The 18680-nt window shown below is 37.9% G+C and overlaps 1 protein-coding gene across 1 annotated transcript in view; it reads left to right on the top strand.

Annotated features, from left to right (window-relative positions):
• The window catches only part of JAZF1 (JAZF zinc finger 1), a 189561-nt gene that overhangs the window by 90128 nt on the left and 80753 nt on the right, over positions 1 to 18680 (top strand). Inside the window, exon 2 of the mRNA XM_027675302.1 lies at positions 12802 to 12874. Within this exon, the coding sequence (XP_027531103.1) occupies positions 12802 to 12874 (73 nt within the window). The remainder of the gene's footprint in view (positions 1 to 12801; positions 12875 to 18680) is intronic.

Genomic DNA, 18680 nt, shown 5'->3' with positions numbered 1-18680 from the left:
TAAGAATAGCAAAATAGTTGGTGTTCTGGAGATTCTGAATAATCCATTTTTCAAATGACCACAGACTTGTAAATGCAGTAAACTTAACACTGTTTTGTACCACGGCTGTGCTACCTTTTGAAGTTCTACTGAGTTAGCAGTGAGACCTCGCTTGTCTGCACTCTTGCATCAGAAATACACATTTCAAGGTCATGTACAAAAATAAGAACAGAATTTTTTTCTGTACATATTTCAATGCAAGGAGAAATTTTCCTGCTTGTAGGAAATTTTCTGTTTCATGTTTTTTATCTTACCTTACCTTCCCTTTACTTAATTAAAACTGATTTTTGACATATCAATGCATTTATTAGATTGCTTGATCCTCTTAGGTGTTACTGAGCAGAAAATGAGCTTTCTCTGCTCAGAAGCCTTCCTGAGCTTGACTTGCGTGAACCTGGAGCACCACTTTCACCTGCCAAAAGTGCAGTGCCTTTCTGTTGCTTTCTTTTACATGAGACTTTAAGGAAGTACAGACACTTCAGCTTACATGAATGTCAGGAAAACTGTGGAAGCCAAAGAATGGCATGTAATATTTTGGGAGCTTTTCTAGTGAATAGCCTTCCTGTTAATTGTAAATACTTCTTTTTTATTAATTATGGCAAGCTAACTTTGTATTAATTGGTGTGTCTAGTTGATTAAGAATTCTATTTTAAATTTCTATGTGAGGGCAAAGATAGTGTTAGAATTTTAAACGAATTAGTGACTTATTGTATAGCCTATGTGTTCACACTGGGAAATCATTATTTTTTGTTGAATGATGCATGTTTTTGATTGGGATAATAAAAACAGAATGTGTAAGAACGTACCATAGTCTTAAAACATCTTTGATTATTAAACTCATTTATTTCCTTAAATCTCTGCTTAATGTCAGTATTTTTAGGCTTTTATTTTCTATTTTAAACTGAGCATTTACCTTTTAGGGGTTTTTTTCCCTTGCTTTAAATTTTGTTTTTCAGAGGCATTGAGGCTTAACTCAATACAATCTGATTTGGGTTTTCTCTACATCAGAGCTACAGGAAGTAGAAAAAGCATCTCAGTACCTTTCTGTAGAAATTACTGGAAATAAATAGCTACAGGGGAGTGGCGCAGTATTTAAGCAGTGGATAATATTGTAGGTTCTAACAGGGATGTTTTAGTGGTACTGAGTGGCAATAAAGTCTGAGGCTGCTGCACAGCTCTTCTGTGAGGGTGACCCATCAAACCTGCCACATTCTTCAGGGAAGCCAAAGGTTTGTGTGCCCCATGTTTCATGGCAGGTGTCATGCTCCAGTTTCGTCAGAGACTCTTGGGTCTGACTGCTCTGGCATCCCATGACAGGAATAGGTTGTTGTTATTTTTGTTACAGTTGTTGTTAATGTTGTATCTCCCTGTCAACTTTCTCATCACCACTGGCGTAGAGCACCCAAGGGGCTATGCACCTGACAGAAATGACAAATTAATAATAAAAAAATAATAAAATTGTGTAAGGCACAGTATGTCCAAATGAATTTTGGGAAAAGACATTTCAGGAAATAAAGGTTATCTGAGCACCTGGCATTCTTATTCGTCTGGTTCCCATCCTTGCTCCACCTGGCATGGTTGCCATCTTCTGGAGGAAGCATCTCTTGAGTAATGCAGGGCAATGATGCGATTTCCTTCTTCCTTACAAGAAATTGCTTAGTTTTCTGCACTCCCTATTCCTGTCAGCAGGAAGTAAAGATTAGGAATCCCATCTGTCTCTTAGAAGACTGTGCGAAGTAGTAGCCCAGAAGGTGAGCTTCTTATAGTAATTTTAGCGACTCACGGGAAAATATTGTCGTTTCCTTCTCATACAACCCTCCCTCAAAATAAACCAAAAAATCCCTCAACCACTGTTTGCAGAGGAGTGAAGACACAATAAATAACTGAGAGTAAAAAGCTTTCCTTTTTCATTCCTGGTAAAGATGAAGAGGTTGAACTGGTGAAATACTAGCTGCACTGCCTGTAGCTGTTCGTTTTAGTGTTTCCAACCAAAACTAAAAGTGGCCTGTTTCCAGTGACACTTGAAAATTTAGTGCTGTGTTGATAGTCTGAAATGGAGATCTTCTGACATTGTAAATGAAATATGTACCACTGCAGTTCAGTTGTGGTTTAGCTGGTCATGGAGTTGGGATATAATCATATTATTTTAACTCCTGGAGATCATTACTACTTAAGGAAATAAAACCCTCAAGTATCGGAACTGTCAAGATATATATTTTGAAGTTTTATTTAAAGTAATACTAGGTTTTATTTATTTTGGAATGTTTAGCCAGGTTTTCATTATTAAAACTAAATGAAAACAAGGGTTTGCGTATTTGAGTAATATTAATAAAAAGGCAAAACACAAACCTATAAATTTTCAATTTTTTTAATAGGGAAACTAGCTGTTTTGAAATAACTGATTGCTTTATGCAAAACTGTTTATCCTAGAATATGGCTTTAAGCATATACTCACCTCACATGCTTGATATGAAAAAGCAGAGCCTTGTGGTTTATGTAAAAATTGCTCTTCCACTACTAATCACCAAGTTTTGCCCAAAAAAGGCCAAACCTCCCAATGGACTTGCCTGGGCCAGATCTGGGTTCTTCTAGAAACCCACAGAATTAAACCCTTAATCAATCCATTACCAACTCTAAAAATTTATTTTCTCATAATTTTGGCAAAATGCTGAATGCAAGGTGAATGCTCTTCATTTTTCTTTTTTTGTCAGCTTCTGGATGTGTGCGATGGGTATGACCTTAGAGAGGGGAGAAATGTGTGAACTTTGGAAACAGCTTTTTGACCGAACACCTAGAAAATCTGCATACAGGACTGGGTCTGCTTTGGAAAGCACCCTCCAGCCCTTTTCCTCCATGCTCTCCAGTCTGTCAGCGCAAGGAATGACAAACGCTTTCCCTTTGGATAGGCAACCCTGTACTAGGTTGCCTCTGGGAACGGAGGGGCACAGCCAGCCAGGCAGAGGGGTTTTGTTCGCCTCGGGAATCATCTGGGGAGGCAATACAACTCTGTCAGGCAGAGAAGTTCTTTCCATGTGCTCCTGCTGTGTCCCAGTTAGAGGGCTCTTCGAGCATAGCCGTGGTGTTACTGCCGGTGCCGAGAGTACTGAGCAGAGTCAGGGCCTACAAAAGTGATTAAAGAGACCATCATGCAGGTGTGTGCATTTCGGAGGCCAATACTGCATGTCATGAAGGTGGTTTTATTCTTGTTTCAGTATAGAATAATATCCTTAAATCATGATTATTTTTTTTTAATAATTCTAAGGACCTTCCCCAATCTGGGTAACTTAAAAATTATTGCCTTTCCACAGTGCATGAATTTTCAAACCTCTCAGACAAAAGAGACATCATAGTGTGGTGAGGAATAAAAATGGTTGCTCAATTACTGAAATGGGATCGTTTTAGAGATTACTAATAATATATCTTATGCCCTGTGTGCTTGACTGTTAAGTGCAAATGGACCTTTTATTTACTCTCCAGTGGCATGTCATGAAGTTATTTCACTTGAATTAAATGTTGGGAAATTCTGTGAAAATGGCAGTCTAATTTTTCTCTATGTCAAGCTTCATTATGTTATATTTGCATTTAGAAATTGCAAGCAAGTTCTTAACATTTCAAGCACTTAAAAATTTAATACATCTCACAATTTAAAAATTAAAATAAAATAAAGCAGCAGCAGTCTTTCTTTTTTTTTTCTTCCCTAAGCGACCTTTCCAGCACTGTGCTGATTTCCTGTTGATTTGATTCATGAATATTTTACCTATTGAATGGATGCATTAATGATTACATTTAGTTGCAGCAATAATTGTATGTTTCAAATAAAACTAATTAGCATAATAAGTGGAAAAGCACCCTGGCACATGAAGTGTGCCTGCAGTTTATTACATCTGAAAGATCACGAAGACACCTTTTTGACATTTGTAGCTCTTCAGCCGGTTACCAGCAATTATGTTCTGTTTGAATAGAAATTAAGGAGCTGATTTACAGCATTACTTTGTCTATGCTGAGACATAAGCTACCAAGGAGATTACTTGGGTGTCTTCAATCACAGTGCACAGTACTATTTCCTGAAAGAGTTACGGTTATACCCTCCTACCCAGCTCTTTGCCTTGTAGTTGCTGCTGGAGTTTTGTTTGGGTTTTCAGAGGAGAGGGTGCATCGGAGATGACTTAAAAATCGGTTGATCAGGTGCCATTCCTTCTGCCAGAGGCAACTGCAGACTGTGGATGGTAGCCTGTTGTTCAGGTGTGTCAGAGGTCTGAGGGAACCCTCATGGACTGGGCTGTATCTCCAATCTGCACTGCTTGTAATGGGATGAGGAAAGGCCACAGCTTGAATTTCTCTGTTGAGAGAGGATGCTAGTTGTGCTTGCCTGCCAGAGGGAAACCTGCTTCCCAGGTTTCGGGAAAGCTAAGAGAATGCAGGATGGTACACAGAGAGCTCACACACCTTGTAAGGATGGGAAGGGAGCTGTGATGTTGTTCCTTACAGGCTGCATATGACCTTCAAGACTGTATTTTACTCCCCTTTTTTATTACCTTTTAAATAAAGAATTTAATAAATTCTGTACTTGATGTAAAGCAAGTAAGCAACCTTGGGCAAGTTCTGGTCAGCTAGATTGCCTCATAGAGGAACAGATCAATTGCTTGGATCTGTCCACTACCTTGTGTTTGATACTACCCAACTTCAAATAATAATAATGCAAATTATTTTGGGGATGAAGGACTGGAAAATTCTCCTAATTTCTAGCAAGAGAAAATTCTTCTTAAGGCAGTGGGTTATCTGTAATAAGGATTTCAAGAGTAGCAAATAAACAGATAAAGGCATGACTAAGTTGATCAAATGTTTGGTTTGAGAATTTCTGTCCTGTTCTTATTTATCTGTTATTTATATATAATATATGGCACTGGGAAGCTATGCACACTCTCATTTTTCACTTTAATTGCCTATTTGAAGACAGCATGACAGATCCAAAGGTTGCTTTCAGCAACCGAGGAGCACTGTGATCACTTACTAGTGTGCAATAATTAACTTAATTGCAGAAATTAGAACATTTTAAAAATTGAGGATCTGTGATTGCACTCTATGCATTCTTTCTCTTTTCTGTTGTCCATATCTGAAATACATTTTTCCTACATATGATTATATCACAATATTTTTTTAATGAAAAACACTCTTCAGAAAAACCTTCTTCAGAAGGTTTCAAAATCCTTGTGTTTATGTTTACTTGGTTATCTGTTTTTTAAATTAAAAATTGAAAATATCAAAGTATCATCTCACTTGTGTTCCAAAAATCCTTTTAATATCTGTGCATTAAATTAGTGCATGTGAAGCTGTAATCAGAACCCTGTTTGGCTGGACAATGGAAAATGAGGCATGGCCATTACTTCTAGAAGTTCACAGCCTGAATTAAATAGTGGCAGCTAGCGAGGATGAAATAGAATTGCTCCAAAATAGTGTTCTACTCTTCGTATTACTGTAAGACCAAAGCATAGATTTGGTTCTGTGTAGGTTATCTGAAATACCATATATTATTTTCTCACCCAGCAAGATACTATTTTCTCGTACGAGAAAGCTCTGAGTTCTTGTCTCACAGAGTTTGTGTTATAAAATGGAGTTTCACATGTGCTACTCTAAGACAGTGAATGCCCGCTGTTGGTTGTGGTGTTCTTGGAGGTTTTTTTGCTTTAGTTTTCAGTGGTCTGCTTTTGAACTTCTGTGACCCCCTTTTTTATACAGTTCCTTTGCAGTGATGTCCTCTCATGGCATCTTAGAGGTTCTGCAGTCATAACACTCACTGAAGCTAAAATGCTGGAATGGTGTCCCTGGGATCATGGTGTGTTTCTGATGAAGAGGCAGTTTTTACAAATTACCATTTTCTGTGGGAACTTCCATAAGGACTGCCTCACTTCCTTGGGAGGTGCACCTACATGAAGAGACTAGTGTGTGCTAAACCAGGGTGTTAAGTCAGCAGCTACTTTCTTTGCCTTCCAGCTGCCTGTGTGTGCATTCCCAGTGAACAGTTGTTGGCTTTTCTTATTGAGGCAGCCTCCATTTATTTAAATAAACCTTCTGTTTGACATTTCCTTTTGCTAACCACTTGTCTACATGTGTAATATGTAATTGGCAGTTACTAAGATTAATGATAACTTTTTTGTTCTTGCAGGCTTTAGGAAAAGTCCACAGCTTTTGGACTTCAACCTCTGATGCTTTACCTTGTTTTAGGACTACATTTTTTTTGCTGTAATGCAGCAATTGCAATCAGTCAGTTGCTGCATGGGAAGTCCGCAGGCCCGGTTTGAGCAGCAGTGGTGCCAGTACAGCACTGTCAACCTGAGTCTCCCAGCGGGCCAAACTTTTGCAGTTTCATGACCTCCTTGTAATACTTACATGACCTCTGTCTTTAAGGGTTTCTTTCTTCATGGCTTCATGTACTTACACACAATTTGATGGGGGAAATAAACTGTTTGCAGCTAACTAACAAATTTTTGCAACTCTGGGATAGACCAAACAGGCAGAATTCTGTACTAAAAAATACTCTGAAGCCTCTAGTGGTCACTGAAATTGTGAAAGTTGAAATGTAGTGTTTTCTTGTTTGTACTTGCCTGAATGTAGCTTTCTTAGTTATCTATTTAGTGGGAGCTTAATCTGGAAATGTGAAAGAGTTTGATGTCTGATTTGTTCCACACAATTTTGATAAGTCCATCTCTGTGGCATTTAACACCTTGATCTTGGAAAGAACTTAAACTTGTGCTTAAATGTTAAAGGTGTTCTTGAAGTCAGATAGGTTAAAAACTCATGCAGAATCATGATATTTATTCTCCAGCGTTCTGTCTTTGAAGTATAGAGCATCATCTCTTTTTTAGAGATGAAGGAAATTTTTTTTCTATTAAAGATCTAAATAGGGTACTGTGTTAATATCTATAAAATCACAGTTGTCTGTGATTATTTTTTTTTTTATTCATAAGAAAACCTGAATAATGCTGCATTTGGAATTGAGACTGTGGAATTCATAATGGCTTCCTTGTAATGGAGGTTTCAGATGGGGAGTGGTTTCCAGTAACATTGAATTTATCTGTTTCTGGCTTTTTAAGCTACATCCACATAAGAACAATTGTGGACTTTTGAGGAAGCCAACAGAAATATTTGCCTTGGCATCATTAGTGAAGCAAGCTAGTTTCAAGGGAAGTGTGGGTTTTAATTAACTAGCTGAGCTGACTTATATCAGCCAGTTTCAAGGCCAAGTGAAATATAAGACAGGCACTCTGTGAACCTGCTGGTGGGCAAGCAGAATGTGTGTATGGATGTTCTGGCAAAGTCAGTTGTGAGACTGTGGGACCTCTGTGTTGGCAGTTTACCCCAGTGTGATCTTGCACAAAAAGGTGAGATTATCATAAACATCTCCAAGTGACTTGTGAGACAGGTCATATTAAATGTCCTTGGTCCTTGCAAATATGAGTTTTAGCACTTTTAAAAGTCTTTGCAGGGCTGTTATTTCCATAATATTTGAGGCATTTCGTTACTCTTTTTGAGAATAAACAGAAATGGAAGTAACACCCTTGGGTTGGCAAGGGGAGTTTTGCCTTTTTGCTTTTGTTATAACTATTGGCTTAGGTTTGGCATGGCTGATAGAAGAGGTGTTTTTCAAACCTAAGTCTTTTTAAGATATGGACACCTCTAAACCCTTCCTCCCAAAAAGTAGTATCTACAACATTAGTGAAATCTGTTGGAGAATTACAGCTACCAAAAAATTTTGACAATCCAGTCACTGCATTTGTGACTGAACAGGGATTCATATGTTCTTCTTTAGGCACGTTGACTCTTGTCAATCTTGACTTCAACCTCTGCCTGTTAAGGGGTGATACAGTGGGGTAAAAGCGGCACTAGCCACTTCAAGATGTTGAAGAACAGTATAATTTTTACCTCCTTCAGGTCATTATTTTTTCTTCTGAGACTGTCTTTACTACTTTTCTAGTGGTAGTGACCTTTCCTAATCTCTGTAAGAAGAAAGCTCGAGGTTGTAAAATAATGCCACTGAAATTTGCTGGCACTTTGTAAGGTGAAAAGCGATTTTGCTAAGTGATTTAAAACCAGGGCTTTTATGAAAGTGAAGTTGCTTATGATAACTTTGTTGTATCTGGTAGGGTAAAAACTTGTTGCTCCATTATACACAATGAAGATGTGGCATGTATTTTTGTGCAGAAATATTTATGTAGAACAGAGTTATATAATTGAAGATTGTACCTACACAGGATGTGTATGCCTTTTTTATTATTTACCCTCTTTAAAATACTTCACCAGGTTAGGATTTTGCAGTGCTTTGAAGCTACAAGTTATTTCTGTGTAATGAGGTGATTTAGTAATCGTAGAACATGCTCCACAGAAAATGCCTTGCTTTGTGTGAACAGTTCAAAGGTGGTACAGTGCAAGTTATGGTCTCTCAGCCTTAATTATACACTCATACTACTTGTCTGGTTGTCCAGTATGAAACAGGTTGTGGATGTGAGAAATTGGAGGGGTCTAATCCTATAGATGATTAGTTGAGTAACTCTCTGTCTCTCTCACGAATGTTAGCACCAGCACTTTAGTCTTTTAATAGTGAGGTGGTGGGACCCAGAACAAAACCCTGTGGTAGTTCATATGAAATCAAAATTTTATTTTCATAATATTTCATTAAAGATAAAGAGAAAAAAAGGAGGGTTTACAAAATCTAACACCATAGTAAATTAAGAGGATGTAGCTAAAAAAGCCCCCACAGCATTACAGAAGTAATTCTTCCCACTGTGGAATGAAATCAGTGGAACATAATGCTTACAAAAAGAGATTAATAATGAAGGCAGGTAATGTACAATGGGTGGCACTTTGTTTTACCAGATATAAAGTGTTACTGCAAAACCAGTGAAGTACCAAGTCTTTGATATCCCATGTTAATTCAAGAAGCGAGGGTAACTAGTTAAAGTAGTGTTAATCAACGAGTCCCTTAAAGATCTGTAGTAGTTATTTTATGTGTGGTAGATAATTTTCTTATAAGAAAGGAAACTCAGATCAGCCCTAGGTTCTACTGCTTAAATACTTTCAAGAAAAGATTTGTCATCTGCAAGTGTTTAATCCATTATAGGTGTCTGTTTGGAAACTATTTAGGCTATTTTGGGCTGACTTTGACCAGTCTATGTGAGTTTGAAGAAACATTGACTAAACATTTAACATTTTACAGGACCATTTTGTGAGATTGACAACAGATTTTTGTCTCCTTGTTCTGGAGTCAGATAGTTGAGAGTGTTGGCTGATGCATAACATCCTGTCAGTGGGGTAACACATGTTCGAAGACATGCTATGGGCAGCATGGATGGTGTTAGAAAACATTGCTAGTGTCTATATAAATGTGCTTAGGCATGAGAGAAGCAGAGTGCTGGAAGTCCAGGCTTGAAGGTTCAGCATTAGGGAATACTGCTACTTAACCTCACTTGCTATCTTTAAAAAAAAAAAAGAAAGAAAACAATGCTAATAAAATGCTAATTACTGTCTTTTTTTTCTTTTTTTTTAATCAAGCCTGGCATGGCTGTGGACTTTTTGTAGTTGTTAACAATGTCTGTTCACTCTGTGCTCAATAGTGTGCTAACTGACATCAGGAATGTAAGCAAAGACTGCCTAAATTGGAAGTAAGATACAATAAAGGGGGTAGGGAGGCAGGTGGAGTCAGAGTCTGAAGAGAAGAGGGCAGTTCAGGGAATGAATTGCATCAATGTTCAGTCCTGTGGTACGAAAGTGAACATGTGGTTATAGACATCTCCATGTGATTTTTAACTTGTTCTTATATTGGGATAATGAGAGCAGAAGAGACCGACGGAGGGCAGGATGTGTAGAAAAAATTGCGGTTAGGAAGGGGCAGGAGAGAGGATAGGCATGGACTGAGGCTAGGCAGAGGAAGAGGGAATGGAGGCAGGAAGGAATGGACTGGTGGCATTTTTAGACAGTGAGAAAAAAACTGGCAGCAATGAGCCAAGTGTGCATGTGCCCTGGATAGCAAGGCTGTGCAGGTTTTAGGTGGATGCAGTGGAGCTGCCGGTGTGGCCTCTCCACCTGGGCAAGGGCTGTGCCAGGGTCCCATGGCTGCTGTCAGCTGTGACACAGCTGGCCTGGTTTCTGCTCTTTTCTGCTCTTCTCTAAGGGCCATGTGGTGGCCCTGGCACAAGTTACTATGTTTTTTTTTATATATTATAGCTGAGGAAGATAAATAATATCCAACAATGTTATGTGTAGTTCCTGCTACAGTACAGAAGTGAATGTAGCCTTCTCATGACTGACAACCCAGCAGTTGGTTACAAGAGAAATAAAAACATGTCAAGCATTTTGAGTGCTGAATTCATACAAGATTTTTTTACCACATCCTGGATTATTTTGTGGAATTGGGATATACAACAAAATTGACTTGAATTACATGTGAAGTCTGATACGTGTCAGGAGGAGGGATAGAGAGATTGAATGGAAACTGTGCAGTGTATTTCTCATGTGTCAGGCAGCACCTACTATGAGACAGGAGTCTGCTTTCTCCAGGTGCCAGCAGGCAAATTTCTCTGTGCTTTGATAACATACTCCTACAAAAGTTATGGGGCTTTTGGTTTTTGTCTTTGTATTTTCGTGCTCAGATGGTGTTATGGTGAGCAGCGGAAGGGTGGTCGGCTCTCCATTAGAGCTTTTCCTGGTCCTCTCCCACAGATAATGTGCAGCACTCTGATGTAAACCAGCTCCAACTTTGTCTCCTTCAGTCACAGAAACTGTTGTTTATAGGTGGAGGTTAATCCCATTTAAGAACTGGATTAGCAAAGACGTAGTCATTTAGCCACAGATGCCTAAACTTAGGTTGAGGCAGTTCTCAGATAGTCCTGGCTGGGATTAACACTCTGCAGACATTCTGGATCAAGACAGTTTCATGGCAGGCCATGCACCACCAAGGTGTAAATCTAAGAGAGCTCACCGTGACAGCAGTTGTGTTCTTGACCTGCTATCTGATGGTGAGTTTTAAAGCAAATAAAAGATCTTTGTGTGTTGTGTGAACCTAACTTCCTCAGAGAAGTGAATTATAAAGATAGCATGGAAGACAGCTGATGCTTTGCTGTCTTTGGTTAGCTTAATATGGAGCATGATGTGTTGGCAATTACTGAAGAATTTTACCAGGCAGCAGCAAGATCTGCTCCTCTTAAGGATAACAGACTTGGGGTTGCTGGTTGGATTGGCACTTGTGCTTTTATTCCTCTTCTCTGAACTTTCTTAGAGTTATTTATCTCCTTAGGGACATATTGATAAAGGCATGTTAGCAAATCCTGCAGCCTGAGCTGTGCGGGAGCAAATGTATGAAAAATGACTAGGATCAGTCTGAGCTTTGAGAGGTGGACAGGGAATTCCCTTCTCCCTGAATTAAGGCATTATCTGCTTCAGTAGTGGTATGACAAATGCACCAGCCCTCAAGCGCGGTCCACATTCAGTTCAGTTAAAAATCTTCCTTTAAGGCAGGGCAGCAGAGGCAGATTTCAAAATAACTGTATCTTATTTTAAAACCCACAAAACCCACTAAAAGCAACTGATCAGGTCAAACTAATGTGGCTATCAAGATAATGAGTTTTTGAACATTAGCAGTGCTTGAAATTGTAGGAGGAAGCAAGAACAATCCAGAATAAAGGTTTTGCTTGGAGTTCCTCTCCCCACCCTGCTTCCCACTCCCCGCCCCCCCTCAAAAAACACAAAGTGGATACTTCTCAGAAATAAAAGATGGATAGCAGAAGTGCTGCTGTGGGGAACCATTTAGTACAGGCAGTTTTTATGCTTGATAGTTAAAATGCAGAAGTTACACCCAGAATTGCTTTTAAAGTAACGCATAAAACATTTTGTTAATGACTATGCAGTAATCTGCACAGGCATGATGCACACTTTCCATTGGGAACTTTTGAAGACTGTTTATGCTCAGCTCCTAAAGGTGCCTATCTACTATATAGGGCAAGGCTGTATTTGAAACCTCAATATAATCCTGGGTTTTGGTATAAAAAAACTGCCTAAACTATGGGCATGCTCCCTTGGCTTTGGTTTCAGAAATTTAAACCAAGACTCCTTCTTTATTAGAGAAAAGCCCAGCTTAACTGCAAAGAACAATGAAAACAGTGATTGAAACCATATTTTTTCATTTGAGTGAGAAAGTTAGCACTCGAGGGAATTTGGATGTATTTGCTTCGGGGCTTTTGGTGGGCAGTGTTCTGCTTGGCAGGCATTTTGCTTCAAGTGCATTTTTTGTATGACTTTTCTGATTGAGAGCTTCAGAAAATAAGCTGTAGAGAAGGGAGAAAGCAAAACTCAGAGAAAAGTATCAAGACCCAGCAGAAGAGATCTAATTGCTTTTGAAACATCTCAAAATGTGTCAACCATATTTAGAAACAGCTACATTAAAAAAGAAGCAAGCTTGATCCTTTTAACACTATAAATCATGGAAAGCAGTGAAAACTAATATTTGTGAGGGGGGTTGTGAAAGCTTGTGTGACAGTTGGAAATTACATCACTGTTGATGTTTCAAATTCTTGTATAAAGTAATGCAATGCTGTGTTTATGAATGAATGAGCAAATGATTGAGCTGTGCTAAGGGTAGTCTATATGGATAAACTGGACTGACCTATTTTATATCTCTTGTCTTTGCTTATGTTACTTTGCAGGATACAGTCCCATATACTTCAATGTAAATACAAAAAGCTCAGTTCAGTCTATGTATTTTTTTTATTCCAGATACAGACCCACGTGTATTAGAGAAACAAGAGCTTCAGCAGCCAACCTATGTTGCTCTAAGTTACATTAACAGGTAAGTGTGGTTATTTTTCAGGTATAACTGAGCTCAGCTTGCACAATATGTGTATATATGTTATGCCAAAATGGCATGCTTATGGATGCACTCTGTTTTGTTTCATGTGATATGACACTATTATAACACCTGTTTTGGAAAAACAGTTGAATTAAAATTTAACTAAATTTTTAATCAATTTTGCATAGGGCACAAGCAGCCCTTCAGCTGAATAGCTCAAATACTTAGGGGATGAGGTTTTAGCTTGTTATGTTTTAGCTAAATCTCGTGCAAAACAAGAAAATTGGTCTTGGCTTAGTTTTCTGTTTTATTGTACTTCACACATGTGAGTGGAGAAAGAATTTTTTTTCAAACAAAAGTGAAATCTACCTATTTTTCACAGTACTTCAGGAATTTTTCAACCATAGTATATATATCTTTAAAAATCTTGTTTACCAGCCCTGTATAACCTAAAACTTGAAAGCAATTAAGAAATTCAATCATTTTTTAAAGCATTTATCTAAGTAACAGAGCCTCGGTTTTTCAGTTATTGACTGATGGCAGTACTGAAACCTCCTGAGTACTCCAGCACGGAGGATCGGAAGGGCTTCTTGGGTCTCAGGCTGTATTATGGCAAAGAGCAGGCTGAGAAGCTGCTCCTTATTTTCCTACTCACCTAAGTGCTTCAAAGAATTTATGGAGGTAGCTCAGATTACTTTTTCTCTGGGAGGAGAGGGACCCATGGAGCATGCTGCTTGGAAGGGAAAGATGCCAAGGTTTTGTGCAGTTGCAGTGCCCTTTTTCCGTATGTTTGCCAAGCTGTCTTCAATCCTAAATGAACACTGTACAAGAAGTATAATCCCTCATTTAAAACCCTTTTTCCTGTTCTAGGTAAATCAACATGCTGCTATTCTGGGATTATTTTGCCTTCTTTTACATCATACTGGGTTTTTTTATCAGGTGTACTGTGATTGAAAGTTCCAGTATTGGTTGAAAGTTGTATTTTGGAAATGCACTTCTAGGAAAATACTCTGTATGGGATTATTGGGTTTTATACATGGAACAGCAGTTTGCTTTTATCTTTGCTCTCTAGAGGATGAGATACAAACTCATAACCCTGGAATATTAACCCAAAATTTAGTTCAGGATGCACTGAGTTGATTCAAACTCTCATGGGTCATACAAAATGCAAAATTTTTCTTTCTAGTTCTTTGTGTTAAAAATGGGGAAAAAAACCAAAACCAAAAACTGACATACTTTTTAAAACACCAAATCCACAGTTTGACTTTGTATAACATTTACTGTAGAGAAAGAATATTGGTGGTTGTGTGAGGGAATCACACTTCAAGGTATGAAAGTAAGAAGTGGTGTTCACTTGGTGAAATGACAAAATTTTCTCCACTACATGAGACTATGATGATTAAGAATAGCCAGTGTTGACATTATTTCCTACTTGTTCTTCCTGGAGACAGTCCGACCCTTTAAAGCATATTATGAAATTAACCGTGACCATTTTTAGCACTTAGTTCTGTTGATCTCATTTAACCTACTAAACTTTTTTTTTCCAATATGTAGGCTTGGTATGCTGTCGTGCACGTTGGTATGTTTCCCTCTTTCCATCATATACTAGGGCATGTTCTCTTTTTGCTTCTGTGGTTATTTTACTTTATGTGAGGGAGGGGAAAGTTTGGGGTTTTTTAAATTAGAGGAAAGCTGTTTTAAGACCACTGACTTGACCATGGGACTTGACTTGTTTTAAGACAATAGGACTTGACTGCCCAGTTTGAAATCAGAATACTTTTAAAGTAGTTTGAAAGTGATACCTCATCTAGATTTCATTATTTTACTACCCTTTAAACTGAGTTCTGTGTGACTTAGTTTTAGTTACTACATATTTTGTCCAAACTTTCTTACTCTGTCAATTCTGAAAAATAATGCTGAAGAACTGAGTTGTGTTGTTTGTATAGTAAAACCCAATCTGAATTGACTCTTAAACCAGCTGCTATTTAATTGCTCTTTTAATTGTATTTTAATTTTTTCCAAAGTGCTGATATCTTTCATCGAACCACCTGCTCTATGCAACTCAAGCTCTTGAGGGAGCAGCAATATCCATTACACTACAAGACATGCCTTTCTATTTCCCTCTACATATGCCAGAGCTGAGTTCTGCTTTGTTGTCCCAGGCTATGAACTCAGATTTTGTAGCTTAGTACATGTCATAAACATGTTACATACTGTTAGATATCAAACACCAGATACTGCTGCACTTTTTTTAAACCCAAGCTTTTATGGCTTCCAAGTGGAACTGAACTTAGCTCAGTTCCTGCTGTGAGTTACAGACCTTAAAACGATCTTCCTCTGCAGGTTTGTATATTCAGTATGTTCTCTGTGGGCCATACGGTCTCATGTAGCCTGGGAAAATAGGGACTTCTGATTCTCAGGGACTTTCAAAATTGTATGATAAGATGTACACTAAATATATATTGTGATAGAAAGATTAAGTGTGCTTTATGCTCTGCCCGTTGCCCTGTTGTATGGTGGCTATTGTAAGCTAACATATATCTGGGTTGCCTGGCTGATAGCTGGGAGGATAAAGTCTCAGTAAAACAGATAGTAGGGAAGGAAGGGTACAGGAGTCTCTGTTTACAACTTGGAACATATTCTTGTTTCTATTTCCCTTTTACCTTGTTTATTTTCTCAGGCATATTATTGTGCCAATACTGTATGTGCTCTGAAGTTCTGAAATGCCCTTTGGATTGTGAATGTCTGAATCTATAAGGCTCCATCTCTTTCTCTACTGGAGATTTACTGCCATTACAGCTTTCAGTAACTACACACAGATGCAGCTTCCATAGTGTGTGATCCTCATGTAGACAGATAACGTTCCTTTTAAAATTGGTGGACGAAATATAAATTATAGGTCATAATGGTTTGTTACCACTACATCAAACACTTGGATCAGACACTGACTGAATTGCCACAAATCCCTTTCTCAGACAAAGTTTAGTGTAGTCTTAATGCAGTCCCCAGTATTGATGACTGTTCCCTGCTTACTTTTGGTTTGGTTTCTTAGAAGTTAGAATTGGAATCAATAAAAGACACACTACAGCTGAAGCAGATGCAGTTAATCTGTTTCCGTCCCATAAATATAGGAGAGGTTTGTCTGCAAGGAGTTCAATGGTGCTACTACAAGAATGGGACACTGGCTGTGATCTGTCAGGAGTAGTTGCCAATATCCTCCAGTAGTCTCTAGAGGTATTTCCTTTGTAGATGGGTCAAAATGCCTTTATATTTTGTCTTGCATTGAAATACAGTGGTTAGCTGCAATGATTAATATTGCTTATACTGCTGCTTAGATGCAGTATATATAGCTTTAAGTTAATGAACATGACTATGAATTTTGCTTGGTGTTTATTGGAACCTGCATAGTGTTGTTTGTGCCTCTAAGTGTGTTAGTTGGTCTTTGGAGGCGATGGCTCTCAAGGTTGCTGTATTACCTGCTGTTGCAGCATATACTGTCAAGGCTTTTAGACTTGTGCAGTCTAATGGAGAGAGACTTGTCAGTATTCTCATATTTGCAAGTTTGTTTAATATGCATACTGCTGGTTACCTGTTACTCCCAGCTGTTGTGGGAGTGTTTGGTTTTTCTTAAAAAAGGCAAAACATTGTTAGCACAAGTGAGAAGGCAACAGAGGCATACAAATAATTCCTTTGTCTGAAAAGGTAATGTTAAAAAAATGTTCAAGATATAGAAGATTTTATTCCAAAACTTAGCGAATGAAAAATTCTTTACAATTAAGTTTTAATAGAGATATTTCAACTTTGAAATTGTAACTACTAGAAATAGAAAGAAAACATAATTTATTGGAGTAAATTCCTTTCACCTTGGAAAAGGAAGGTGGGAAGTGCCATAGTAATTTCTATTATTGGAAGCGTGTACCATAAAAAGAGCAATTAATTGTGTATTTAATACAGTTTCTATGAAATACATTTTTCTTAGATACAGTAATTGCTTTGCTTAAAAAATTTTCATCCTGTTGGGGAAAAAAAGGAAAGTAGAATGTACCTACAACTGAAACTAAGCAGTCTTAATTATATACTGTTTCTACTGCAAATCACATAATGGCTATATTAGAGAAATGTTGAAAACAAAGGCTGTTGTGATCTTAAAACTTTTTTAAATCTACCAAAATACTTTTAATTACTTTTATTTACTTTTTAATTACTTCTAATTAATCCCAGGTTCTTTTAAATAGTGTTTTTCTATTCATAATTGAGGTCATAGAAGAAAGGTTATATAATAAAATATGTTTTAAGCATCGATCCTGCAAGCAGTTGCAGCACACTGGTATGAGCGTTTTCGGTGTTGCCTGTGGGGAATTTGTTGAATAAGGCTGTTGAATGTCTATAAAGTTTATTCTCCTGCACAACTAGGAGCACAAATTAAGCCTGTGATCAAAACTGGATGACATTCCTGGGTAAATAGCCCAAGACTATCCTTGCACATCTCTGAACCAGTCCTAACATTTTTGCTTCTCCCTCCAGATTTTATTTTTAACTGGCAAGATTTTGCCTCACTGTTACCATTATAAATCCTCTAGGCTTCAGGCTTCTGCCCTCACTTCCCTTTCATTTCAAAGTCATTGACTTCTCAGAAGCAGATTTTCATACTCTGCTTCCTTTTTCAATACCACTAGAAGTAAAATCAATAATTTTTGTGACAATATGCATTTGTGAAAGAAATTAATTGCATGTAAAGTTCTAACCACTGCAAACTGTCCCTGTGTCTTGTCCTAGCAGCATTCACAGCTTTTGCAACAAATTGTACTTTTCCTGTGGTTCTGCTCTGACAGATTTTCCTGGGGTTAGCTATCAGCAGTTAAACAAGAAGCTAATGAAAGACTTAGCCTCTCAGAGGTCATACCCAATAACTGAATGTGCCACCAAATGCTCTGTAGAACATTTTCTCAGCAGCAGTGCAAATTGTGTTGCTTCCTTTTTTCTAAGAGCATGTACGTTAAGTCGCTTGAATAAGTGGAAGACCAGGATTCAGTTTTCTCCTCTCTGATTCTTTGGGAGTGTTTTAATCATAAGACTGTTGATTGACTTGGAGTAGGACATAGTTTCTTGTCTTGACATTTCTCCTCCTTGCCTCTTGATGTCTTCATACTGTCATCGTTAGGCTGTTGGGGCACAGTTTGGAATCAAAGTCATATGGCTGGAGAGAATTATGTTTATTTTGCCTTGCTTGCTTTCATAATAAATACTTTTGCAGAAGGCATATGCAAAATGAAACAATTCTGACACAGTGAGCAACTTCTTCTAAAACAAGTGTTCAGTGCGTCATTCACCTGATAAGCAGTAAATCAGACTTCAAGTCTTTGTAATTAATTCAGGCCTGAGATTTCAACTTTAAATTATATCATTAGTGGTACATAATAGATTGAGACATGCTGCAAATAAATATATAAAACCCCTTAAGATTGATTTTTAATCTCAAAATACATCATGATTCAGAAACAGAAGGATAAAGAAAAGGAAGATTTTTCCATTTCAGGAATTCTACTATAGATCAGTTTTTCTGCATAGGAACATCTGAGCCAGTGAATTAGATAAACTGTTGTTGTGCCACCTGTTCAGACTTGCTACATTTTATAGTGCCTAGTAACACAGCTCTTGCCCTTTGTCTTAAAATTTAACTTTTCCTTCCTGTAACATGATACTGTCTTATATGAATTGAATATCACAGCTTTGTGAAAGTGTAGTGATTCCCTCCGATTGTTGGTTCTCATGACATTGAAGCTGCATGCCGATGCTTCCAGTAGCT

Source organism: Neopelma chrysocephalum, unplaced genomic scaffold, assembly GCF_003984885.1.
Source record: "Neopelma chrysocephalum unplaced genomic scaffold, ASM398488v2 Primary Assembly neopelma1_26, whole genome shotgun sequence".
NCBI classification, from domain to species: Eukaryota; Metazoa; Chordata; class Aves; order Passeriformes; family Pipridae; genus Neopelma; species Neopelma chrysocephalum.
Note: the sequence above shows the minus strand (reverse complement) of the source record. Positions and strands in the feature narration are given on the sequence as shown.